The sequence below is a fragment of the Leptopilina heterotoma genome, unplaced genomic scaffold, assembly GCF_015476425.1.
Source record: "Leptopilina heterotoma isolate Lh14 unplaced genomic scaffold, ASM1547642v1 Lhet_105, whole genome shotgun sequence".
NCBI classification, from domain to species: Eukaryota; Metazoa; Arthropoda; class Insecta; order Hymenoptera; family Figitidae; genus Leptopilina; species Leptopilina heterotoma.
The window spans coordinates 214,832-239,106 of record NW_025110819.1 but is presented as its reverse complement, the minus strand read 5'-3'; the positions used below and the strand labels follow the sequence as shown (position 1 = coordinate 239,106).

The window sequence follows — 24,275 nt, the reverse complement described above, 5'->3', positions numbered from 1 at the left end:
TTTTTAAATTTTAATTCTATTTATTTTTCCCTACTAATTTTATTTTTCTATCAAGAATTTTCCAAAGAAAATTTATCATTGAAAATATTTTATTGTTGATAAGAATTATTAAATATAATAATAATTTACTTTTACGCGCCTTTTTTTCAAATGCATTCGAGACTACAATTCGATATATCGAACTGCATTCACAATCGATTAAACGCGTCGTTGTCGTCGTTGTCGATAATATTCAGACATAACCTCCAAAAAATTAATGACGATATTAAACGAAGAAAAATATTACAAGAAGATCGTTTGCACAATATGGAGGAACAAGTTTATTTATATAATTCAACAATTTGTCGATTGTGTGCGACAGACAGTGAAAATGGAGAATCTCTATTTTCTGATGACACAGAGAAACCGGATATAAGCACAATGGTTAATCGCTATTTACCACTAAAGGTATATAAATAAGAGCATCCATGTTTTTTTTCGTCAATCAACAACATTTCTCTCTTTCTATTACTAAAAATCAGACTTCTACTTGACTTCCTATTTTATTAATTTACAAAAAGGGTCTACATTTGATTTTCGTTGTACTCCCATTAAAATCGAAAATAAATAACAACTTAATTATTGGAATTTTCATTTAAACAAATAAATTTCTCAATAACAATTATGATCAATCGTTTTTCTTTTTTAATGAAAATTGCCACATTCTCGAAATTCATAACCTCACTTTTTATTTTCAAAAAGAGAAACATTTTACGGAAAATATTTTTTTCTATTTAAAACTTTTTGTATTAAAAATTATAATAGATGTGGGTGAAAATTCGGAAACAATGTTTCAAAATTTTATTTTACTTCAAACAAAAACTTTTATTACTATTATTATTATAACAGGCTTTGAAACAATTCAATTATTTTTAAACATTTTTGGAAAATCTTTCTCAAGAATTCAATTAATTTTCATAAGTAACCAAATTCTTTGCTGAAATTAAAATATTTTTAACTTACTATTTTAATAAAATTATTCAAAAGAATTCAATTTTAAAAAAATGAATAAAATTCGACGCAAATATTCAATTAATATCTACGAATAACATTTCCACAGGAATTCAATTATTTTGAAAAATACAATTTTCAATTTAATTTAAAAAAAATTTTAATGAAATTATTCGTAACAATTCAATTATTTTCCCGCAAATAATAAAAATTTTCACTGGAATTCAATTATTTTAAAAAACTCAATAAAATTCTTTGCAGGAATTAAATTATTTTCGAAAAATTTTAATAAAATACGTTGCAAAAATTCAATTATTTTTAATACAATTTTAATTATTTTATTCGAAATAATTCGTTGCAAGAATTCATTTATTTTCAAAAATAATCAAATTTTTCACAGGCTTTCAATAATAAATTTTTAATACAATTTTAAATGAATTCCTCGAAAAATAAAATCATTTTCAAAAGTTTTATTTTAATTCTTCTTTCGAAGATATTGAATATCAATTATTTATTTTTGTATATAAATAATTCAATTCTTGTAGAACTTTCTAATAAGAATAATTATTGAACAAAAATTGTTTAAGTTATGAATAATTTAATTTCAAAATTAGAGAGAAAATGAATCTTTCGAAAATGTTTAATTATAACTTTTTGAATTTAGTTAAATTCTTGTAAAAATTTAAAAATATTTATTTAAATTTACAGTTAATTGGAAATTTTGTTAAATATAATTAAAATAAATTTTATATTTTTAGAAACCCAATTTGTTTACTTTTCAAAATTATTTTTGAATATAAACAAATTTTTGTAGAATTCGAACTAAAAGTTTGAAAAATAATTAAATTTCATAAAAATTTAGTTATTTTTACGACGACTTTAATTTTTCATCGTAAATTTTAGATTCAAAATGATGGGAAATTACCGCAAACAATTTGTCCCGGTTGCAATATACAATTGGAATCGACAATTCAATTTTTCGATTTGGTTGTTGATGGTCAGAAGAAAATTCGCGATCTTTGGAAACAACAAATTGAACATGAACGAAAGGCGAAACGTGAAATGGAACGTTCAAGACGCGATGAAATTGAATTAGTGCAGGAGGAAATTCAACAAACGGAAATTGTGGAAAATTCGGAAAATAATGATAATCAAATTGTTGAGAGTGTCGAAATTACCGGAGTCGATAATCAGGAAAAGAATCTGGAGAATGATGGAAATAATGATGATGACGATGATAATAATGAGGATGATGACGATAATGAAAATCTCGATCAACAAATTTACATAAAGAGTATAAAAAAATTTAATATTCACCAAATAATAATTATTTCTTTAATTAAAAAAAATATATAGTTAATTAATATATACAAATAATATGATAAATATAATAAATTATCAAAAATAATTTTTATTCAATAATTTTAATTTCTTAATTTTAACTTTAATTTCAAAATTTTAACTTTAACTTCATAATTTTAATTTTACTTTATTAATTTTAACTTTAATTTGATAATTTCAATTTCAATGAAACCATTTAAATTTTTTATTTCAGTTATGCCTGACGGTTCAATGTACGCTTCCGATCACGAAGTACGCCTTCAAATGGAAGGTTTAGATAAACCACGAAGAAAACGAGGGCGACCCCCGAAAATCGAAATTAAGGTATTTAAGGACAAAATTATATTTTAAAATATTCTAAATTCTATAAAGCAGAATTTTTGCCTATAGAAACTTAAAAATTAAGTTTTGTTGTTTAAAACAAATTTCAAATTTTTATTATTTAAAAGACAGATTTTGCGGGAGAAATTTCAAAAGAGATTAAAGTAAATAAAAAACATTGTCAAAGTGTAATTAATAAACAATTTCTTTCTCATTTAACAGACGGAGGTTTTAGAAGAAATTACAGAAGAGACAAGTCAAGGGGAAGAGGAAAAACAAGATGAGGATTTAGAAGAAGAGGACGACGGGACAGGAAGGCGACGTCGAAAGAGAAAAATTCCCGAAAGGTGAAAATTATAGAAACAAAGAAATGATTTTTTATCAATAAAAAAAAATTGAAATTTTTCTTTAGATTCAAAGAAGCCGTTCAGGGCAAGGAACTTGATCGAATTTTCAAGGAGGAGGGCGTCTTTGATGAAGGCGATTACGACCAGGATGAGGATTATTTCGACGAATTCGATGAATTTAAAGCAATAACAACGCCCGATGGAAATGAAATTATTGGCCATTTAGAGACTGAGGAGGGTAAAGATTTAGGGGAATTAGTTGTGATTAATCGAAATCGTGGCCGCGGACGACCGAAGCGGAAAAAAAATAAATACTACTGCAATATTTGCGGAAAAGGATTTCATCAAATTAGCAAATACGCAACACACAAGTAAATTTAATTTCATTCAATTTAAAAAATAATTTCTTTAATTCGAATCTATTTATAATTTATTCATTAGAATTAATAATGTATTTACTTTAATTATAATTTATTCACTATAATTATAATTTTATTTATTATAATTATAATTTATTCACTATAATAATAATTTATTCACTGTCGTAATTTAATTTCTGTTTCCGCAGATCATTACACAAAAATATAAAATACAAATGCGTGGAGTGTGAGAGACAATTTTCGAATGAGGACAATTTTCGTTTACATCAAAAGACAACGTCGCACGTTGGACGCGAGATTCTCGAGCTTGTCAATGAAATTATTAAACCATTGGAAAATGTTGCAAGCACCGAAGCGATCGTCTCAACAAACGAGGAAACAACCGAAATTATTTCCTCCTCATCGAATAAACAGAATATTGAAAATACAATTTTAGCGAATACCGAGGAAATACCGGCGAAAGAAGTATTTCTTGAAACAACAATTGAAGACAATTCACAAGGTGAAAAATCGGATAAAATTATTACATCGCAAGAAGAAAAATCCGAAGTTACGTGCTCGCAATGTTCACAATCGTTTAACGCCGAGGAAGAACGCGAGTCTCACGAGAAAACGCACGATCACGGCGACGATAAAGAATCATCACCGGTAATTATTTTTTATTATATTTATTTATTTAAACACCTGATTAGTTATATAATTAATTTTCTTCTAAAAGTTTTTTTAATTTATTTTCTTATTTTTTTTTATAGAATCCTTAGTTTCCAAAAAGGCTCCTGATTATAATTATTTTTTAATTATTTTACAATTCATTTCATTATTAAGTTGAGATTAAATTATAATTAAGTTAAATTTAACTTGAAAGGGAATTAAAATCGAAGCTTAATTAATTAAGTTAAAATTAAATTATAATTAAGTTAAATTTAGCTTGTAATAAAATTAAAATCGAAGCTTAATTTTAATTAAGTTAAAATTAAGTTATAATCAAGTAAATTAAATATGAATAATTTGTAATTAAATGACTAAAATAAACTAATGGAGAAATTTTTATTTTGAAGAATGGCAAAAATGAAAAGGGATTTCCGTGTGATATTTGTGGGAAAGTATTAAATCATCCGAGTTCAATTTTATATCATCGTGAGGCTGAGCACAATAATGGAAGACGATTTGTATGCAATAAATGTGGCAAGAGTTTTAAGCACAAACAACTTTTGCAAAGGCATCAACTTGTACATTCCGAGGAACGTCCCTATCTTTGTAAACATTGTAATGCAAGTTTCAAGACAAAAGCAAATCTTCTCAATCATCAATCAACGCACACTGGGGAGAAAAAATATTTCTGCGATATTTGTGGACAACAATTTGCCCATAAAACTAGTCTCACACTACATCACAGGTGAATAAATTCTAAATTTATTTTTTAATTTATTAATATTAATAATTTAATAACTAGAAAATGTTATACGCCCAAAGCACGATATTATTATTTTCATAAATTAAAAAAAAAAAATTCTTTACAAAAAGTTAATTATTTACATAAATAATGAGGAATTTCTTTGAATTTTTTGAAAATAATGGAGTTTCTTTTAATAATTTTAATTGAAAATTTTAATAATAATTGAATTTTATGAAGAATTTCTTTTAAGTTGATAAAATATTCGTGTTTTTAATAATTGTACCTACTTAAACATTTGATTATTGAATTTTATTAAAAGTTTAAGAAAATAATTAAATTTTTCTCAGAATTATATTACAATTTTTAGTAATAATTGAATTTTTCAGAAAAATTTCTTTAATTTCTATTCTGGTAATAATTGTAATCTATAATTTTATTACTAACTATTATTGAACTTATTTATAGAAAATTAAATTCTTTTGAACAATTTTAATAGTTTAAGTAAATAATTAAATTTTTTCGAAGAATTTCTTCAAAGTTTTCTTTAATAATTCTAATTGAAAAATTTGATTCAAAAAATATTTTGAATCGTTAGAAACAACAAGAAAAATTTAGTGAAACCTTCACCATTTACGATTTTGATTCAAACGAGAGTGTGTCTAGTTGTGAGACACCACCGGTTGTGAGACATTCAATTTTTTTTAACACGCAATATTAAAAAGCCGATTGGTTTATATAAAAAAACATTTCGTTTTATATGATCCAACTTTTTCGTGAACACCGAAGCGGATATTGTCAACACTTTTGAATGAGAATCGACTAAAAAGCGTTTTTTTCAAATATGTGCAAAGTACTTTTTTTCCAAGTCAATTATAATTCCAATCACCTTTCTATTTAAATCTTGTTTTGATTTTTTATTTCTCGTATTTTTTGACATGTCAATTGGAAGAAACTTAACCGACTCAGAAGAAATCAATTTTAATGCTGCTCTCGTTGAAGCTATTAAATTGTGTTTATTGGAAAATAAAAGCATCCGATCAACAGCCCGTGAACATAACGTTGATAAAAGTACTTTGCAGCGCTACATAAAAAAAGTAAAAGATAATTTCGGAAATGATATGTCATCGGTTGAGGAGAATGAATTTATGGAATTCATCGAATTTTGCTGCAAAAAAATTCCATCAAATATGGTATGTTTTTTTACTCTCTTCTACCGTGTTTTGTATTTTTCTCCATAAAATACTCATTTTTTAAACACTATATTTTTTCCATAAAATACTCATTTCTTTAAACACTCGTTTCTTAATAAATTTTCTTACGACAGGTTTTTTCTCTTAAACAAGAAAAAATTCTTCTCGACTATATCCTGAAGCGCATTAATCATTCTAATGGTCTGAGCGTTAATGATTTGAGGGAATTGGCATTCCAGATAGCAAAAAAACTCAACATCAAATATCCACAAGTTTGGAATAAATCATCAAAAGCCGGACCAAAGTGGTATCATCTTTTTATGAAACGTCATCCGGAACTAAAGCTCAAAAAGGGAATTACTCCATTAACATCCAATATTTGTAGTGATTATGAATATATTGAAGTTGTTCAGCAAAATCCTGCTGCTGCTGTAGTTGCTAATCTCGAGGAAAATAATCAACTGCGAATTGTTGTTGATCCTTTGAATGTCGTTTCTGAAGAAGTGATTATACCTGAAGTAATTGAACAATTAGCATCTCCAGGAGCATCAAATATGACAGACAATAGCTGTTCATCGGTTTCAGATGAAAAAATTGCTATTCTCGAAGATAAAGCGGAGAATAACACAGCAACAGCAACGAAAAGAGCAGCAGCAGAAAAGAAGAAAGCAATACCACCAGCTAAGCGCCCGAAAACAAACATTTCATCGCCATCAGATAATGATGATAGCGATGATGATGATAGCGATTTTTGCATTCTTTGCTCAGAGTTGTTACCAAAAAATTTGACCGCATTTAACTCTGTCAACTGCAACTCATGCCAACGTCCTGTTCATTTAAAATGTGCGAACATGCGCACAAGTTATTTTACTTGCGAACATTGCAACAGCGATTAAGAAAAAAAAAGACTGATAATCTGATTTTAATGTACAAATATTATTATTTAGTATATAATGTAATATATATATATATATTATAAATATTATATTTAACTATTTATCTTTTATCCCAAACATAACGTTTTATGACAAACTTTTTCAATTTTAACAATTTTTTATGTGTCTCACAACTGGACACATTTTTTTAAAACTCGGAAAATTTATCATAAAATTCGCATTTGAATACTACTTTCTTTTAATAAAAGTTGCGTAGGTATTTCAGTTACTTTTCGAACGGTGTATTTTATTAATAATTTCGTCCACCCATTTACTACAATTTATAGGTCGAAAATAAAACCCGTCTCACAACTAGACCCACTCCCCTAACGTTTCTAGCAAAGAAATTCTTTTAAAATTCTTTTAATTTTAACAAAGAAAATAATGAAAGAGTGGAAATAAAAAATTAATCCTTAACTACTACCAATCTCAACCTAAGAAAGGAAACAATTTTTAAAAAATCTTTCAAAAAAGATGAATTGAATTCTTGTGAAGAATTTTTTACATTTTATAAAAATAATTAAATTGTTTTGAAGAATTTTATCAGAATTTTTGAAAATAATTGAATTTCATTAATATTTTTAAAAATAATTGTGTATTCTTTCAAGAAATTTTATTAAAATTGTATTAAAAACAATTAATTTCTTTTCAAGAATTTTATTATTAATTTATAAAAATAATTGTATTCTTTCAAAGAATTTTATCAGATTTTTTGAAAATAATTGAATTTAATTAATATTTTTAAAAATAATTTTATTCTTTCGAGAAATTTTTCTAAAATTAAATTAAAAATAATTGAATTCCTCCGAAGAATTTTAATATTAATGTAAATAATTTAATTCATTTAGGGAATTTTATTAAAATATAGAAAATAATTGGATTCAATCGAAAAATTTTATTAAAACATTTAAAATACTTAATTTTTCTTAAAAATTTTATAGAAACTGTTGAAAATAATTGAATTTTATTAAAATTTTTTTTTAAATAATTGAATTCTTTCAAAGAATTTTATCAGATTTTTTGAAAATAATTGAATTTAATTAACATTTTTAAAAAAATAATTGTATTCTTTCGAGAAATTTTACTAAAATTCAATTAAAAATAATTAAATTCCTCCGAAGAATTTTATTATTAATGAAAATAGTTGAATTCCTTTGAAGAAGGATTGAAGAAGAATTTTATTATTTATGAAAATAATTTAATTCATTCATGGAATTTTATTAAAATATAGAAAATAATTAAATTCTTTCGAAGAATAGATACTATTCAAGATTTTTGACAATCATTGAATTCTTTCGAAAAATTTCTTTAATTTTTTGAATATAATCGATTTTGTTAATAATAAAATAGTAATTAATAATTTTACTATTAAAACATTTTTAAAATTATTGATAGAAAATTAAATTCTTTTCAACAACTTTATTAGAATTTTTGTAAATAATTAGATTCTTTTGAAGAATTTCTTTCTGTTTTTTTTCAAAATAATGTAGTTTTTGAATAATTTTAATTGGAAATTTTTAAAATAATTCAATTAAACAAAGATTTTTTTCAAAATTTTAAAAATAATCCTGTCTTTTAAAAATTATAATTAAATACCTCGTTAAATTAAAGTTTATTAAAATTTTATTGAAAATAATTGAATTCCTGTCAATAATTTTATTATTTCTAAAAATAATTTAATTCTTGCAAGAATTTTACAATTTTTAAGAATAATTGAATTTGTTTCCAAGAATTTATTAGAAGTTTAGAAAATAATTGAATTCTTTCGAAAAATTTTATTAAAAATTGGTAAAAATTTAATTGAATTCTTTCTTGAAATTTTATTAACATTTTATTAAAAATAATTGAATTCCTATAAAGAATTTTACTATTTATAAAAATAATTGAATTTTTTCCTGCGTAGAATTTTACTATTTATAAAAATAATTAAATTGCTTTGAAGAATTTTATCATCATTTTTGAAAATAATGGAATGTTTTGAAAGAATTTTATTAAAAATTATGAAACTAATCGGATTCAATCGAAAACATTTAAGATACTTAATTTTTCTTAGAAATTTTATAAAAACTGTTGAAAATAATTGAATTTTATTTAATATTTTTAAAAATAATTGTATTCTTTCGAGAAATATTATTAAAAATAATTGTATTCTTTCGAGAAATTTTATTAAAATTGTATTAAAAATAATTGATTTTTTTTTTCAAGAATTTTATTATTAATTTATAAAATTAATTGAATTCTTTCAAAGAATTTTATCAGAATTTTTGAAAATTTATATTGAATTTAATTAATATTTTTTAAAAATAATTGCAGATGGCATTCAGGTGATAAACCCTACAAATGTGATGTGTGTAAAAAGAGTTTCTCGCAAAATGGAAATTTACAGGAGCACATGCGAATTCACACGGGCGAAAAACCATATTGCTGTGATTATTGCGGACGTAAATTCACGACGTCGTCACAATTTAAATTACACGTGAAGCGTCATACCGGCGATCGTCCATGGAAATGTGAATTTTGTGAGAAGAGTTTTTTGCACAAAGACACATGGAAGTGTCACGTTCGTCGACACAAGGGAGAACGTCCCTTTCAATGTGCACATTGTAATCGCGCTTTCACGGAACAATGGGCTTTAAAAAAACACCTTCGTCTACACACAGGTAATTCATTTTATTTTTTAAACCAAATAAAAAACACTTCATTAATAATTTAATTTGGAATTAAAATAAATTTCGTTCAATTGCTAAAAAAAGCGCTAAAAAAAGCTAAAAAACTAAAAAGTGTTCAATGTTTAGTTAATTTAATATTTAATTGATTTAATATTCAATTCATTTGATATTAAATTAATAAAATATTGAAGTAATTTAACATTCAATTGATTGAATATTCAAATAGTTTAATATTAAACGAATTAAATATTAAATTAATTAAATATTCAGTAGAATATCAAAAATTACCAAATAATCAAAGTTTAAAAATTAAATGAATCAATTTTACAAAAAAATTTATTTTGTTTCAGGAGAGAAACCATATTCTTGTGAAATATGTGGAAAGGCTTTCGCCGACTGTTCAAATCTCACCAAACACAAAAAAGTAACAAGGATTTTTATTCTTTTTTCTCGAAAATTTAAACAAAAAAATAAAATAAAAATACTATTTTTTTGTTTTCTGTGATTTATTTTAAGAAAAATAATAAAAAAAAAAAAATTTACGTTTTTTATTAGGTTCATAAGGAAATTAACATAACTGATGAAAATGAAATTTCGGAAGGTACGGCTATTGGTGAAGTTTGGGAAATTTTACCAAATCCCCAGGAAGTTAATGAGAATTCAATGCAAGGACGAATCGCCGAAGTGATATCAGCTGACAATATATCTAATGAAGAGGTTCCACAAATTTTTTACGTCTCCTATCAAGAACCAACAAATATCGTTCCTCAATCGAGAATGTTACACATTGGTATGACAAAGATAGAAAAAAAATTTCTTATAATATTAAAGAATCTTAATATCTATATTGATTTATATTTTATTTTTTTATTTTTATATTTTAATTACTTTCGAATTTTTGAGAAATTTTAATTATTCCAATTCTTCTGAAATTTGTTAAATTTTTTAATATATATTTTTAATTAATTATTAAAAATAATGGATTTATAGAAGAATTATAATTAAAAACACTAAAAGAAATTGAATTTTCAAGCAATTACAAATTATTGCATAAATTCAATTATTTTTCAAATTAGTCAAATTCTTCTTAGAAATTCAATTATTTCCAACAATTTTAATAAAATTCATGGCAAAATTCCAATTATTTTCAAAAACTTTTCTCAATTCAATGATTTTTCATAAATCTACTACTTTAATAACATTTTTCAAAAGAATTCAATTATTTCAAAAAAATTTTTAAATTCTACACAAACATTTCATTATTTTCATAAATAATAAAATTCATCTCAGACTTTCAATTCTTTTTAATACAATTTTAATGAAATTCCTCGAAAAATGAAATTATTCTTAAAAATTAAAATTAAGAATATTTTATTAATTAAAATTAATTAAAATTTTATTAAAATTTAAATTTACTAATTAAAATTTTATTAAAATTCATCAAAGAAATTCAATTATTTTAAAAGACATTTTTATAAAATTCGTCTTGAGAATTCAATTATTTTTAAAAGTAAGATAATTCTTCGCAGAAATTTAATTATGTTCAACAATTTACAAAAATTCTCGCCAAAATTTCAATAATCTTTATAAAATTTTCTCCGAAATTCAAATCTTATTTTCAAAAACTTTAATAAAATTCTTGGCAAAATTTCAATTATTTTCAAAAACTATTATAAAAAAAAAGTTTCAAAAACTCTTTTCTTTTTGGAGAAATTCAATTATTTTTAATCAAATTTTAATCAAATTTCCGAAAAATAAATTTATTCGTAAAAATTTTATTAAAATTTGTCAAGAGAATTCAATTATTTAAAAATTTGTTGATAAAAGTCTTTATAAAAATTCAATTTTTAGAAACATTCAATTATTTAATAAAATATTTATTCTTGTATTTAAATACATGAATTCTCGTTGATTTTTCTAGTAAATATTGATTTAAAAATGAATTTCAGTTAAAATTTTAGATTATTATTGAATATTGAAAGCAATATAGCGTAAATTTTTAGAAATAATTAAATTTAAAAAATGTTTCAAATTAAAATCTTTTAGAAAATTTGAACTTTTCATACTTTTAATTAACAATTCTGTAGAATTTATTTTTTTTTAAAGATTAATTGAATTTTTCTTTAATTCTTCAAGTTTTTATTTTCTAATATATATATTTTATTAAAGAATGTCAGAATAATTAAAATTACGTAAAAATTAATATTGAAAAGTAATTGATTATTTACGAAGAATTTTATCATTTTATAGAAAATAATTGAATTCTTGCGGAGAATTTTATCAATATTGAAAATAATTGAATTCTTGCGAAGAATTTTATCAATTTTAAAAATAATTGAATTATTTCGAAGAATTTTATTCAAATTTTTTGAGAATAATTGAATTCCTGCAAATAATTTTATTATCTATAAAAATAATTAAATTCTTGACAAGATTTTTAAGGAAATTTCTAGAATTAATTTTTCTCAAAAAGTAATGGAATTTTGTTTTTTAATTATTTAAAGTTTTTAATTTATAATTTATTTGTTTTCAGTCGATTCTGGAATGGTGGAACTTAAGGGCGAATTAGCAACAGTCGGTGGTCAAACATTGCGTGCAATTCATATACAAAATGATGAGGCGGTAACAGATGAAGCTCTAATTCAAAATTCAGAATTAGAGGAAAAAATAGAAGAACAAATTGCCGAATCTGATTTACAAGTTCAGGTATAATTAAAAAAAAAGGAAAAGAAAAATTCCCTTTTCTTTTTCTTTTCATTAACAAAAATACTTTATAATTTACATATATATTAAAAATTTTGAAAGTAAATTAGAATAATTTTTAAAATTGTTTTCTTTTTCAGATAACCGACGACGAAGGTAATTTAATTCCCCTCTCATTGCAAGATGCACGACAATTACTTTCCGAGGGTCAAATAATAAGTCAATTGAGCGATGGACAAATTGTTAAAGTACATTCGGGTATTGGTCCACAGCATTTTTTTGCTCAATTAGGTGTCAATGATAATAATCAAGAAGTAAATTCAAATCCCACAATTATCGTTAAAAAACAAAAAGCAACGTCTACTTCGCGAAATTCCGAGAAAGTAACGGAGAAAAATACGTCTAAAGTTTAAAAAGAAGAAGAAATAAAAAAGAAAAGAAAAATGTAATTTAATTTATTCATTGATGTCATAATTTGTATTATTATAATTGCGTTTATTAATATATATTGAGTATATTAATATTATAGAAATAATTACGTTACAATTATGTTACTTTAAGGTGTAAAATATTTTTTTTGTTTCAAAATACACATTGATTAGGATCTTTCTAAGAATATTATCGTCTTTTATTTACACCTTCTCGGTGTATTTTTCGTTCTGTACGGACTAGAAATTCGTTAAATTTTCAAAATTCGTGTATTTTGGTTTATTATTTATTCTATTTTTCTTTACTATTTTTACTTTTTTCATTTACTTTGCTATTTATTTTATTTACTCTCTATTATCTTTACATTTCATTTTTTATTTTGCTATTGTTTTATTTTTATTTATTTTCATTTATTTCTAATTTATATCCCTATTGAATGATTAAATTTCTGATTTTCCGAAATATTTTAATTTAGAGATAAAATTCGTTAAATAATTTAAAAAAAGGATTTGCAAATATTTTTTAAATAAATTGAATTTTATTATCGATGAAATTTGACCTTGATCATCTTTGCGCTTGCGTAGACAATAAATAATCTATCTTTACATACAAATCCACCTATTTATTCTTCTTTGAAATAACTGATTCATAGAAATATTGATAAGATTGAGCTTTTGCGTTTCAAGCAGAAAACCAAAAATTGCAAAGTGAAATTATTCCATTAGAGTTACTAATGGGTAAGTAATCATGTTTAATACTTTGGGTTGCCACAGGTCAGGGAAATCAGAGAAAAGTCAGGGATTTTTATTAAAAGTATCGGAAAAAATTTAATTTTTAGAATTCGTAAGAAAATTCTGAATTTTGGTGTTTTTTTTTTGTTTCCCTCATAAACTATGAAATTACCGCAAATTCTAATGCAAAACCTTCAATTTTTTCTATTTCTGACAATAATTTCTTTACAAATAAATTCATTCTTGAAGAACTATCCTAAAATTATTATTTAGAAATTACTTAATGAATAACTTAACTTAAATAATTATTTTTTATTATAAAAATTTATTTTTTTATTTTTATTTATTTACTTTAATATTTCAAAATTAATTGAATTTTAAAAGAGTTACGTTTACAATTTTCATAAATAGATAAACTTCAAAAGGTTTCAATTTGAAATTTTAGAAAGTTTCAATTTTGAGTGAATTTAATTAGAAATTTTAAAAAACTTAAATTTTTGAAAAATTTCAATAATTAAAATTCTTCTGAAATTAGTTACATTTTTTTAATACATTTATTGAATTATTAAAAAGAATTTAAATTTTAAAAATAAATTGAAAAAATAATTTAGTTATAGAAACACTAAAAAAAAATTGAAGGTATTAACAAATTGAATTTTGGAGAATTTACAAATGTTTGCAGAATTTCAATTATTTTCAAAAGTATAGTAAAATTCTTCGCAAAAATTCAATTATGTTCAAAAAGTTTTAAAAATTCTTGTCAAAATTTTAATTATCTTTATAAATAATAAAATTCTTCTGCAAAATTCAATTATTTAAAAAAATTTTTAATTAAAATCTTGACAAAATTCAATTATTTTAAAAAATTTTCCTCAATTCAATGATTGTCAATATCTTCTACTTTAATAAAATTTTCAAAAAGAATTCAGTTGTTTAAAAAAAATTTTTAAATAAAAATCTACGGAAACATTTAATTATTTTCACAAATAATAAAAATATCACAGGAATTCAATTATTATTTACGAAATTTTCTAATGAATTTCTTTGCAATAATTCCATTATTTTCATAAATAATATTATTTTTACGCCGAAATTCAATTATTTTCAAAAATTTAAATATAATTCTTGTCAAAATTTGAATTATTTAAAAAAAAAATTTCTCAATTCACTGTTTTTCAATATCTACTAAGTTAATAAATTTTTGAAAAGAATTCAATTATTTTCAAAAAATTTTGTAAAAATTCTACGCAAAATAATTGAATAATTATTTTCATTAATAATACAAAATTTCATAAAAAATTCAATTATTTAACTAAATTTTAATTTTTCACAATAATTCAATTATTTTCATAAATATTAAAAATTCTCTTCAGGAATTCAATTATTTTCATAAATAATAAAAATGCTTTAAGGAATTCAATTATTTTCATAATTATAATAAAAATCATAGCAGAAATTCAATTATTTTTAAAACTATTTTAATCAAATTCCTCAAAAAATGTAATTATGCTTAAAAATTTTATAAAAATTCGTCAAAATCAAAAGAATTCAATTATTTAAAAATTTGCTTATAAAATTCTTTGTAAAAATTCAATTTTAAGAAATATTCATTGAATTCCCGTAGAATTTTAATTTAAAAATTAATTTAATAATGAATTTCAGTTAAAATGTTAGATAATTGAATATTAAACAGCATTATAGTGTGGATTTTTTTACATTTTAAAAAGCAATAATCTCCCTTTAATTTGCGACCAAGAAACAAAGAATAGGTCAAAAATTATTCGAGTTATGAATTTTTTTCCGATTTTTTTCAATTTTCGTTTTCGGATACGGGCGGGTGGGACCGCTGGCTAATAAAAATTTTTTTAAAAAATTCTTATTGGTCCAATGAAAAGAAGCATTAATCCCTCATTAATTTGCGACCAAGAAACAAAGAATTAATCAAAAATTATTCGAGTTATAAAATTTATTTCCGATTTTTTTCCAATTTTCGTTTTTCTGATACGGGCGGGTGGGACCGCTGGCTATTAAAAGTTAAAAAAAAAACTTTTTGGTCCAATGCAAAGTAGCATTAATGCTTTTTTAATTTGCGATCAAGAAACCAAGAATTGGTCAAAAATTATTCGAGTTATGAATTTTTTTCGATTTTTTTTCCAATTTTCGTTTTTCTGATACGGGCGGGTGAGGACGCTGGCTATCAAAAATTTATTTAAAAAACTTTTAATTGTCAAGTTCTAAGGAGCATTAATCCCTCTTTCATTTGTGACCAAGAAACAAAGAATTGGTCAAAAATTATTCAAATTATGAATTTTTTTCCGATTTTTTTCCAATTTTCATTTTTTTGATACAGGCGGGTGGGACCGCTGGCTATCAAAAATTAATTTAAAAAACTTTTAATTGTCACGTTTTAAAGCGCATTAAACCCTCTTTAATTTGCGACCAACAAACAAAGAATTGGTTAAAAATTATTCGAGTTATGAATTTTTTTCGATTTTTTTTCCAATTTTCGTTTTTCTGATACGGGCGGGTGGGACTGCTGGCTATCAAAAATTGATTTAAAAAACTTTTAATTGTCACGTTTTAAAGAGCATTAATCTCTCTTTAATTTGCGACCAAGAAACAAAGAATTTGTCAAAAATTATTCGAGTTATGAATTTTTTTCCGATTTTTTTCCAATTTTCGTTTTTCTGATACGGGCGGGTGGGGACGCTGGCTATCAAAAATTTATTTAAAAAACTTTTAATTGTCAAGTTCTAAGGAGCATTAATCCCTCTTTCATTTGTGACCAAGAAACAAAGAATTGGTCAAAAATTATTCAAATTATGAATTTTTTTCCGATTTTTTTCCAATTTTCGTTTTTCTGATACGGGCGGGTGGGGACGCTGGCTATCAAAAATTTATTTAAAAAACTTTTAATTGTCAAGTTCTAAGGAGCATTAATCCCTCTTTAATTTGCGACCAAGAAACAAAGAATTTGTCAAAAATTATTCGAGTTATGAATTTTTTTCGATTTTTTTTCCAATTTTCGTTTTTCTGATACGGGCGGGTGGGGACGCTGGCTATTAAAAATTTAAAAAAAAAATTCTTATTGGTCCAATGCAAAGAAGCATTAATCCCTCTTTAATTTGCGACCAAAAAACAAAGAATTGGTCAAAAATTATTCGAGTTATGAATTTTTTTCCGATTTTTTTCCAATTTTCGTTTTTCTGATACGGGCGGGTGGGGACGCTGGCTATCAAAAATTAATTTAAAAAACTTTTAATTGTCACGTTTTAAAGAGCATTAATCCCTCTTTAATTTGCGACCAAGAAACAAAGAATTTGTCAAAAATTATTCGAGTTATGAATTTTTTTCCGATTTTTTTCCAATTTTCGTTTTTCTGATACGGGCGGGTGAGGACGCTGGCTATCAAAAATTTATTTAAAAAACTTTTAATTGTCAAGTTTTAAGGAGCATTAATCCCTCTTTAATGTGCGACCAAGAAACAAAGAATTGGTCAAAAATTATTCGAGTTATGAATTTTTTTCCGATTTTTTTAAAATTTTCGTTTTTCTGATACGGGCGGGTGGGACCGCTGGCTATTAAAAATTTTTAAAAAAAATTCCTATTGGTCCAATGCAAAGTAGCATTAATCCTTCTTTAATTTGCTATCAAGAAACAAAGAATTGGGCAAAAATTATTCGAGTTATGAATTTTTTTCCGATTTTTTTTCCAATTTTCGTTTTTCTGATACTGGCGGGTGGGACCGCTGGCTATCAAAAATTGATTTAAAAAACTTTTAATTGTCACGTTTTAAAGAGCATTAATCTCTCTTTAATTTGCGACCAAGAAACAAAGAATTTGTCAAAAATTATTCGAGTTATGAATTTTTTTCGATTTTTTTTCCAATTTTCGTTTTTCTGATACGGGCGGGTGGGACCGCTGGCTATTAAAAATTTAAAAAAAAAATTCTTATTGGTCCAATGCAAAGTAGCATTAAACCCTCTTTAATTTGCGACCAAGAAACAAAGAATTTGTCAAAAATTATTCGAGTTATGAATTTTTTTCGATTTTTTTTCCAATTTTCGTTTTTCTGATACAGGCGGGTGGGACCGCTGGCTATCAAAAATTAATTTAAAAAACTTTTAATTGTCACGTTTTAAAGCGCATTAAACCCTCTTTAATTTGCGACCAAGAAACAAAGAATTGGTCAAAAATTATTCGAGTTATGAATTTTTTTCCGATTTTTTTCCAATTTTCGTTTTTCTGATACGGGCGGGTGGGGACGCTGGCTATCAAAAATTTTTTAAAAAAATTCTTATTGGTCCAATGAAAAAAGCATTAATCCTTCTTCAATTTGCGACCAAGAAACAAAGAATTGGTCAAAAATTATTCGAGTTTGAATTTTTTTCCGATTTTTTTTTTCATTTTTCGTTTTTCTGATACGGGCGGGTGGGACCGCTGGCTATTAAAAATTGATTTAAAAAACTTTTAATTGTCACGTTTAAAAGAGCATTTATCCCTCTTTAATTTGCGACCAAGAAACAAAGAATTGGTCAATAATTATTCGAGTTAGGAATTTTTTTCCGATTTTTTTCCAATTTTCGTTTTTCTGATACGGGCGGGTGGGACCGCTGGCTATTAAAAATTTATTTAAAAAACTTTTAATTGTCAAGTTCTAAGGAGCATTAATCCCTCTTTCATTTGTGACCAAGAAACAAAGAATTGGTCAAAAATTATTCAAATTATGAATTTTTTTCCGATTTTTTTCCAATTTTCGTTTTTCTGATACGGGCGGGTGGGGACGCTGGCTATCAAAAATTTATTTAAAAAACTTTTAATTGTCAAGTTCTAAGCAGCATTAATCCCTCTTTCATTTGTGACCAAGAAACAAAGAATTGGTCAAAAATTATTCAAATTATGAATTTTTTTCGATTTTTTTTCCAATTTTCGTTTTTCTGATACGGGCGGGTGGGGACGCTGGCTATCAAAAATTTTTTAAAAAAATTCTTATTGGTCCAATGAAAAGAAGCATTAAACCCTCTTTAATTTGCGACCAAGAAACAAAGAATTGGTCAAAAATTATTCGAGTTATGAATTTTTTTCGATTTTTTTTCCAATTTTCGTTTTTCTGATACGGGCGGGTGGGGACGCTGGCTATTAAAAATTTTTAAAAAAAAATCCTATTGGTCCAATGCAAAGTAGCATTAATCCTTCTTTAATTTGCTATCAAGAAACAAAGAATTGGGCAAAAATTATTCGAGTTATGAATTTTTTTCCGATTTTTTTTCCAATTTTCGTTTTTCTGATACTGGCGGGTGGGACCGCTGGCTATCAAAAATTGATTTAAAAAACTTTTAATTGTCACGTTTTAAAGAGCATTAATCTTTCTTTAATTTGCGACCAAGAAACAAAGAATTGGTCAAAAAGTATTCGTGTTATGAATTTTTTTCCGATTTTTTTCCAATTTTCGTTTTTCTGATACGGGCGGGTGGGGACGCTGGCTATCAAAAATTAATTTAAAAAACTTTTAATTGTCACGTTTTGAAGAGCCTTAATCCCTTTTTAATTTGCGACCAAGAAACAAAGAATTGGTCAAAAATTATTCGAGTTATGAATTTTTTTCGATTTTTTATCCAATTTTCGTTTTTCTGATACGGGCGGGTGGGACCGCTGGCTATTAAAAATTTAAAAAAAAAATTCTTATTGGTCGAATGAAAAAAAGCATTAATCCCTCTTTAATTTGTGACCAAGAAACAAAGAATTGGTCAAAAATTATTCAAATTATGAATTTTTTTCCAATTTTCGTTTTTCTGATACGGGCGGGTGAGGACGCTGGCTATCAAAAATTTATTTAAAAAACTTTTAATTGTCACGTTTTAAAGAGCATTAATCCCTCTTTAATTTGCGACCAAGAAACAAAGAATTGGTCAAAAATTATTCGAGTTATGAATTTTTTTCCGATTTTTTTCCAATTTTCGTTTTTCTGATACGGGCGGGTGGGACCGCTGGCTATTAAAAGTTAAAAAAAAAACTTTTTGGTCCAATGCAAAGTAGCATTAATGCTTTTTTAATTTGCGATCAAGAAACCAAGAATTGGTCAAAAATTATTCGAGTTATGAATTTTTTTCGATTTTTTTCCAATTTTCGTTTTTCTGATACGGGCGGGTGAGGACGCTGGCTATCAAAAATTTATTTAAAAAACTTTTAATTGTCAAGTTTTAAGGAGCATTAATGCCTCTTTAATTTCCTTTTTATTTCTTGGTCACAAATGAAAGGGGGATTATTGCTTTTTAAAATGTGACTATTGCAATTTTTTTCTATAAACTGTAATAGCTAGCGTCAGGGTTGGGAACGTAAACTACCTTAGGTAATCTACATAGTTGTTTACATGTAGATTACTTGGTAATTTACGTCAAGAGTTTTCTACGTAATTTACATTAATGTATTTTGTCACGTGATATAACCTGAAAAGCAAACTTTTCAAGAGGTTATGTTATTATGTTTTCTAGTAGTAGTAGTAGTAGTAGAATTTAACATTGGCACTATACTAGCGTTGCGCTGTGTATATTCGGCTATGACCAGGTATATGAGTGCGGAGCTTAATGTTGAATCTGTGAACAAAAGAACGGTGGCACGAAATGTTTTCTAGTCTTTTAATGGCCGCCATCTTGAAAATGTAAATTACATGGGTTTTCTACATTGTCTACGTAAATTACTTATTCTACGTAATATACATCAGAAACCAAAAATGACGCGTCATTTTCCAACCCTGGCTAGCGTACGCTGTTTTTGCATTGATTGAACCGTATAGGGCCACCGCGCTACTATGTGTGTCGGCGCCTATGGATTCTTCTGATGGCTGGCGGCCGGCGGATCGCTTGTTTCACCGAGCCACTTTTAACTGACAATTCTGAAGAATTAATTTTTTTTTTTTTTTGAAAAAAGTTTAATGGAATGTTTTGTGAAATCATTTCAAGTTTTTATTGTCTAATATATATTCAATTGAACAATTTCCAAATACTCGAAATTTCAGGTAAAATTAAATTGTAAACAAATGGATTTGAAAATTTTTAAAGAACTTTTTCAAAAATTATTTAAAAATAATTGATTTAAAGAAGAAGTTTAGTAAAAAATTCTTGAAAATAATAATTGAATTGAAATGATGAAAATAATTTTGAAGAATTTATAGTAACAATATTCTTATAAATAAATAAAAAGTAATTATTATATCACTTGATCATCTTGAATTATTATAAGTTGTTGAATTTCAAAAAGGTTTGAATTTGAATTTGAAAAATTTTAATTCCTACGGAAAAATAATAACGATTGAATATTTATATAAAAAAAGAAGTTATTGATGTTTTCAAATAATTTTACTTTTGAAGAAATTTGTAAAAAAAAGTATTAAAACATTTTTTTAGTATCTAATAATTTTTAGAGTGAATCAGAATATTCTTTTTCATAACGCGGTGCTAAAAAGGGCACTTTTTTGCACCTTGTTATGAAAAATATCGTTCGTAACTAGTGCTAGCAGTTGCCAATTTTTGAATGAGCACTTTTATATTTTTTAGAAGCAATCCTGTTTAAAATTGTTTAATTTATATATTTTTTTCTTTAGAAGGTAACAATTTGATGTTATGTTTGTAATTTTTAAAATGAAAATACACAAAGCCGATCAATTCTGAATATAAACCATTGATCCTTAAGTTTTTATTACCGAACATATTTAATAAAAACCGATTTCAATTTTATATGTAATCAAACAGAAATTTACAATTAAGGTAAATATAATGCAAACATAGCCTGAAAATATTCTTAGGCACCTTTCTTCGAAGATCATCTCATATAATTATTGTCTCTAGATTTTTGAACTAAAAGAATTTTCTCAATTTCAGAGAACGATTAAAATTTACAATGTCCGATAGATTTATAAATCAATACGAATGGAAGGAGAGGGCGTTAAATTTCCAAACCGATTTAGCAAGTGGTCCACTCGCATCGGCAATGTGGGATAGATTTTACATCGACAATGCGACAAATAAAGAGCATCTTCATAATAAAATCAAAATCGCTCTATTTGGAAATACAGAAAACATCTCGAAGGAACAAAAAGAATTAATGACTCTAATACAAGAGAAATTTATCGATAAAAGTTGTTACGGAAACACTGTTCAACTAGCAATTGTCTACGTGTCAATATTATTCGAAAGCAAAGCCGAATATATTTTTCCAATTTTTCGCATACGAACAAATACGGAAAATCTTTCCGATTTCTGTATTATCGATCATTTGGGAAGAGTGTATAGTGATCTCTCCAGTTATAGGGAGACGAATACTTGGGATATGTCCTATTTAGTGCTTCCAAAAAACGGAATTTACAATTTAGTTGAAGGAAAGTGTGATATCGAATTCTGGAATCAATCAGAACGGGGTTTACTTTTATCAGTCGCTGATCAAACGGCGACAACTGTTGGAATTGGCAGTACGGTTGGAATGGTAGCAGGATTGGGTTTGTCATTGTTTCCGCTAACAATGCCCGTTGGGGTTGCTGTCCTATCAACAGCAGGTTCATTCGGAGCTGCTAGTGGAGTTTACGGAGCAGGACGTGCAATCCACACTCTCCAGGATCGTAAAAATCACGAATTGTCCATTAGCTTTTTCGACAAGGAAGCCCGAGGTTGTTGGATATCGATAGCATCCTCAAGTGTCTCGTTCATATCAATGGGAGCACAGGAATTAATTGCTCCAAAATTAATCCAAAGCGCACAATTAGGACACAAATGTTCTTTGGTAATGACAGCGACCTACACAACAATCTCCGTAGCATCTCTAAGTGTGAACGCTGTCGGTTTCCTAAATCTAATTTACGACGTCGCGACAAAGGATAAAGTCACAAAACAAGATATTTTGAATCTAATGACAACGACATTTTTCTTCTTCCACGCGGCTATGAATTTTCAAACCGCCAGCAGTGTCATCAAACGTGCCCAACAAATGGAATTGTCCAAACTCAAGGAACCGTTAACACCCGAGCAGCAGGAGATTTTTGACTCCCTTCGCGAGGCTCATTGGGAGAATGTCGAAATCGGCGAGATTGATAAACAAGAAGGCGATCGAAAGTACATTCGCGAACTAAAGAACATCGAGAATATCGAACAATTCTTTCAGCAATTCAATCTGACAAGTGATGGCCAACTAAGAATCAATGGCGAGTTAACGATCCACCAACGAGCGTTCATACAAATCCCCGAACAGGAACGATTAACAATTCTCGAGAATTTGTCCAAGTTGAACAAAAATCAAATTACACTCGACGAATTTCGTTCGCGAACCGAAACTACAAGACGAACCTATCTAATAACCCTCGACAGAGAACGAACCGATTTCAAAGCCCAAATAACCAGTGCCTTTGGCGAGAACTTCGAGAACATTGAACTAAACGGTAGGAAGATATTCCTCAACATAAAAGCCCACGAAATCGATCGTCTCCATCAAGTGACCAAACATTCCCTAAACAACGATCCCGATTTCATCCTCCTAGGCAAGGAATTCTCCTCTGAGATGAATGCCCAAAATATCACCGAATTTTGCGCAACCTCCGAATACGCAGTAAGACAAGTACAACGTGAAGTGAGCAATCGCATCAAACAAAATCCAAATCCATCCCGTCCTTCTGGAATAAAAGCAAAAGATTACTACAAATCGCAAATAATTCACGAGTTAAAAGACAATAATTATCAACAACTTAAAGAATCGTTCGAAAATTTGAAAAACGACTGTGACGCAATTAATGGAAAGATGTTTAATAGTTTTGGAAATTCGTACGCGGCTGCTAATCATTATGACAAACATCAAGTACTACCGGCTGTCGATGGGAAAAATGCGCTAACGCCAAATCAATATTTTGAAATTGCCAACGATATGGTGTCGCAGAATTTCTGTGAAATTGAATGGACACAGGATGGTTCGAGTTTGAAGTGTACATTCAAGAATGATCAATTATTGGCTATTAAATTTGAAAATGTCACACAAGGAGAAAGTGTTATTGCAACGCTAATGGATACCAAGAAGAATACTCCAATTGCAAAGAAATATTGTTACTATCCGAAAAATTCAATTGGAGCATACTATGTCGATTTTCATGATGTTCCTGGGTTTAGTGAATAAAATTGAAAATACGAAGTTTATTAATTTGCCAAAAGTATTTTTTTGTACATTCAATATATTTTCAAGTCAGTAATTTTATACCTACTAATTTTATTTTATTCCTTAAGGGAATTAAATAATTGAAGTTCTCTGAATAATAAGAATAATTATTTAATTAAGAATTAAGGGAATTTTGAAGTTCTCTGAATAATAGGAATAATTATTTCAACAAGAATAAAGTAAAATCGTGAATTTTGAAATTTAATTTTGAAGAAGTTACAAATGAATGCAGAAATTTAATTTTTTTTCAAAAAGTAATAAAATTCTTATTTCAAAATTCAATATTATGTTAAACATTTTTTTAAATTCTTGTCAAAATTTTAATTATCTTTACAAATAATAAAATTCTTTGTAGAAATTTAATTAATTTCAATATTATAATTTATCAAAATTCAATTATTTTCAATATCTACTATTTTAATAAAATTTTCCAAAAGAATTCAATTATTTAAAAAAAAATTAATAAAATTCTAAGCAAACATTTAATTATTTTCATAAATAATAAAAATTTCATAGGAATTTAACTATTTACAATTTTTTTCGCAATATTCAATTATTTTCATATATTTAAAAATTATTTAAAAACTAGCTGTCGTACCCGTCTTCGACGGGTTTTAGTTTCTACCAATACATTTAAGTTTCTACCAATCTGGAA

General features: G+C 25.9%; 2 protein-coding genes across 3 annotated transcripts; both read left to right on the top strand.

The window, feature by feature from the left end:
• Positions 1-135: 135 nt before the first annotated feature.
• Positions 136-12,888, top strand: LOC122501671 (zinc finger protein 271-like). 2 transcript variants are annotated; one of them, XM_043611317.1, is made up of 12 exons: positions 136-447; positions 1,894-2,284; positions 2,546-2,655; positions 2,875-2,999; positions 3,065-3,370; positions 3,568-4,027; positions 4,438-4,775; positions 9,214-9,560; positions 9,920-9,993; positions 10,125-10,359; positions 12,103-12,275; positions 12,413-12,888. In XM_043611317.1, exons 1-12 carry the CDS (start codon positions 151-153, stop codon positions 12,683-12,685), a joined length of 3,129 nt encoding a protein of 1,042 aa, XP_043467252.1. In that variant the 5' UTR covers positions 136-150; the 3' UTR covers positions 12,686-12,888. The 2 variants fall into 2 exon arrangements, with proteins under 2 accessions (XP_043467252.1, XP_043467262.1); XM_043611327.1 differs by lacking the exons at positions 9,214-9,560; positions 9,920-9,993; positions 10,125-10,359; positions 12,103-12,275; positions 12,413-12,888 and adding exons at positions 5,725-5,965; positions 6,100-6,876.
• A 433-nt stretch (positions 12,889-13,321) lies between these two features.
• On the top strand, positions 13,322-23,861 carry LOC122501678. The gene is made up of 2 exons (XM_043611339.1): positions 13,322-13,438; positions 21,310-23,861. The coding sequence occupies exon 2, from the start codon at positions 21,329-21,331 to the stop codon at positions 23,579-23,581; it is 2,253 nt and encodes a 750-aa protein (XP_043467274.1). The 5' UTR covers positions 13,322-13,438; positions 21,310-21,328; the 3' UTR covers positions 23,582-23,861.
• The last annotated feature ends 414 nt before the right edge of the window (positions 23,862-24,275 follow it).

Bases quoted from the DNA above. Each gene is read 5' to 3' on its own strand.
- LOC122501671 (XM_043611317.1), top strand. From the start codon at position 151: ATGCATTCGAGACTACAATTCGATATATCGAACTGCATTCACAATCGA. The intron at 3,371-3,567 runs GTAAATTTAATT...CTGTTTCCGCAG, and splicing joins AGCAAATACGCAACACACAA to ATCATTACACAAAAATATAA. The intron at 9,994-10,124 runs GTAACAAGGATT...GTTTTTTATTAG, and splicing joins ATCTCACCAAACACAAAAAA to GTTCATAAGGAAATTAACAT.
- LOC122501678 (XM_043611339.1), top strand. From the start codon at position 21,329: ATGTCCGATAGATTTATAAATCAATACGAATGGAAGGAGAGGGCGTTA.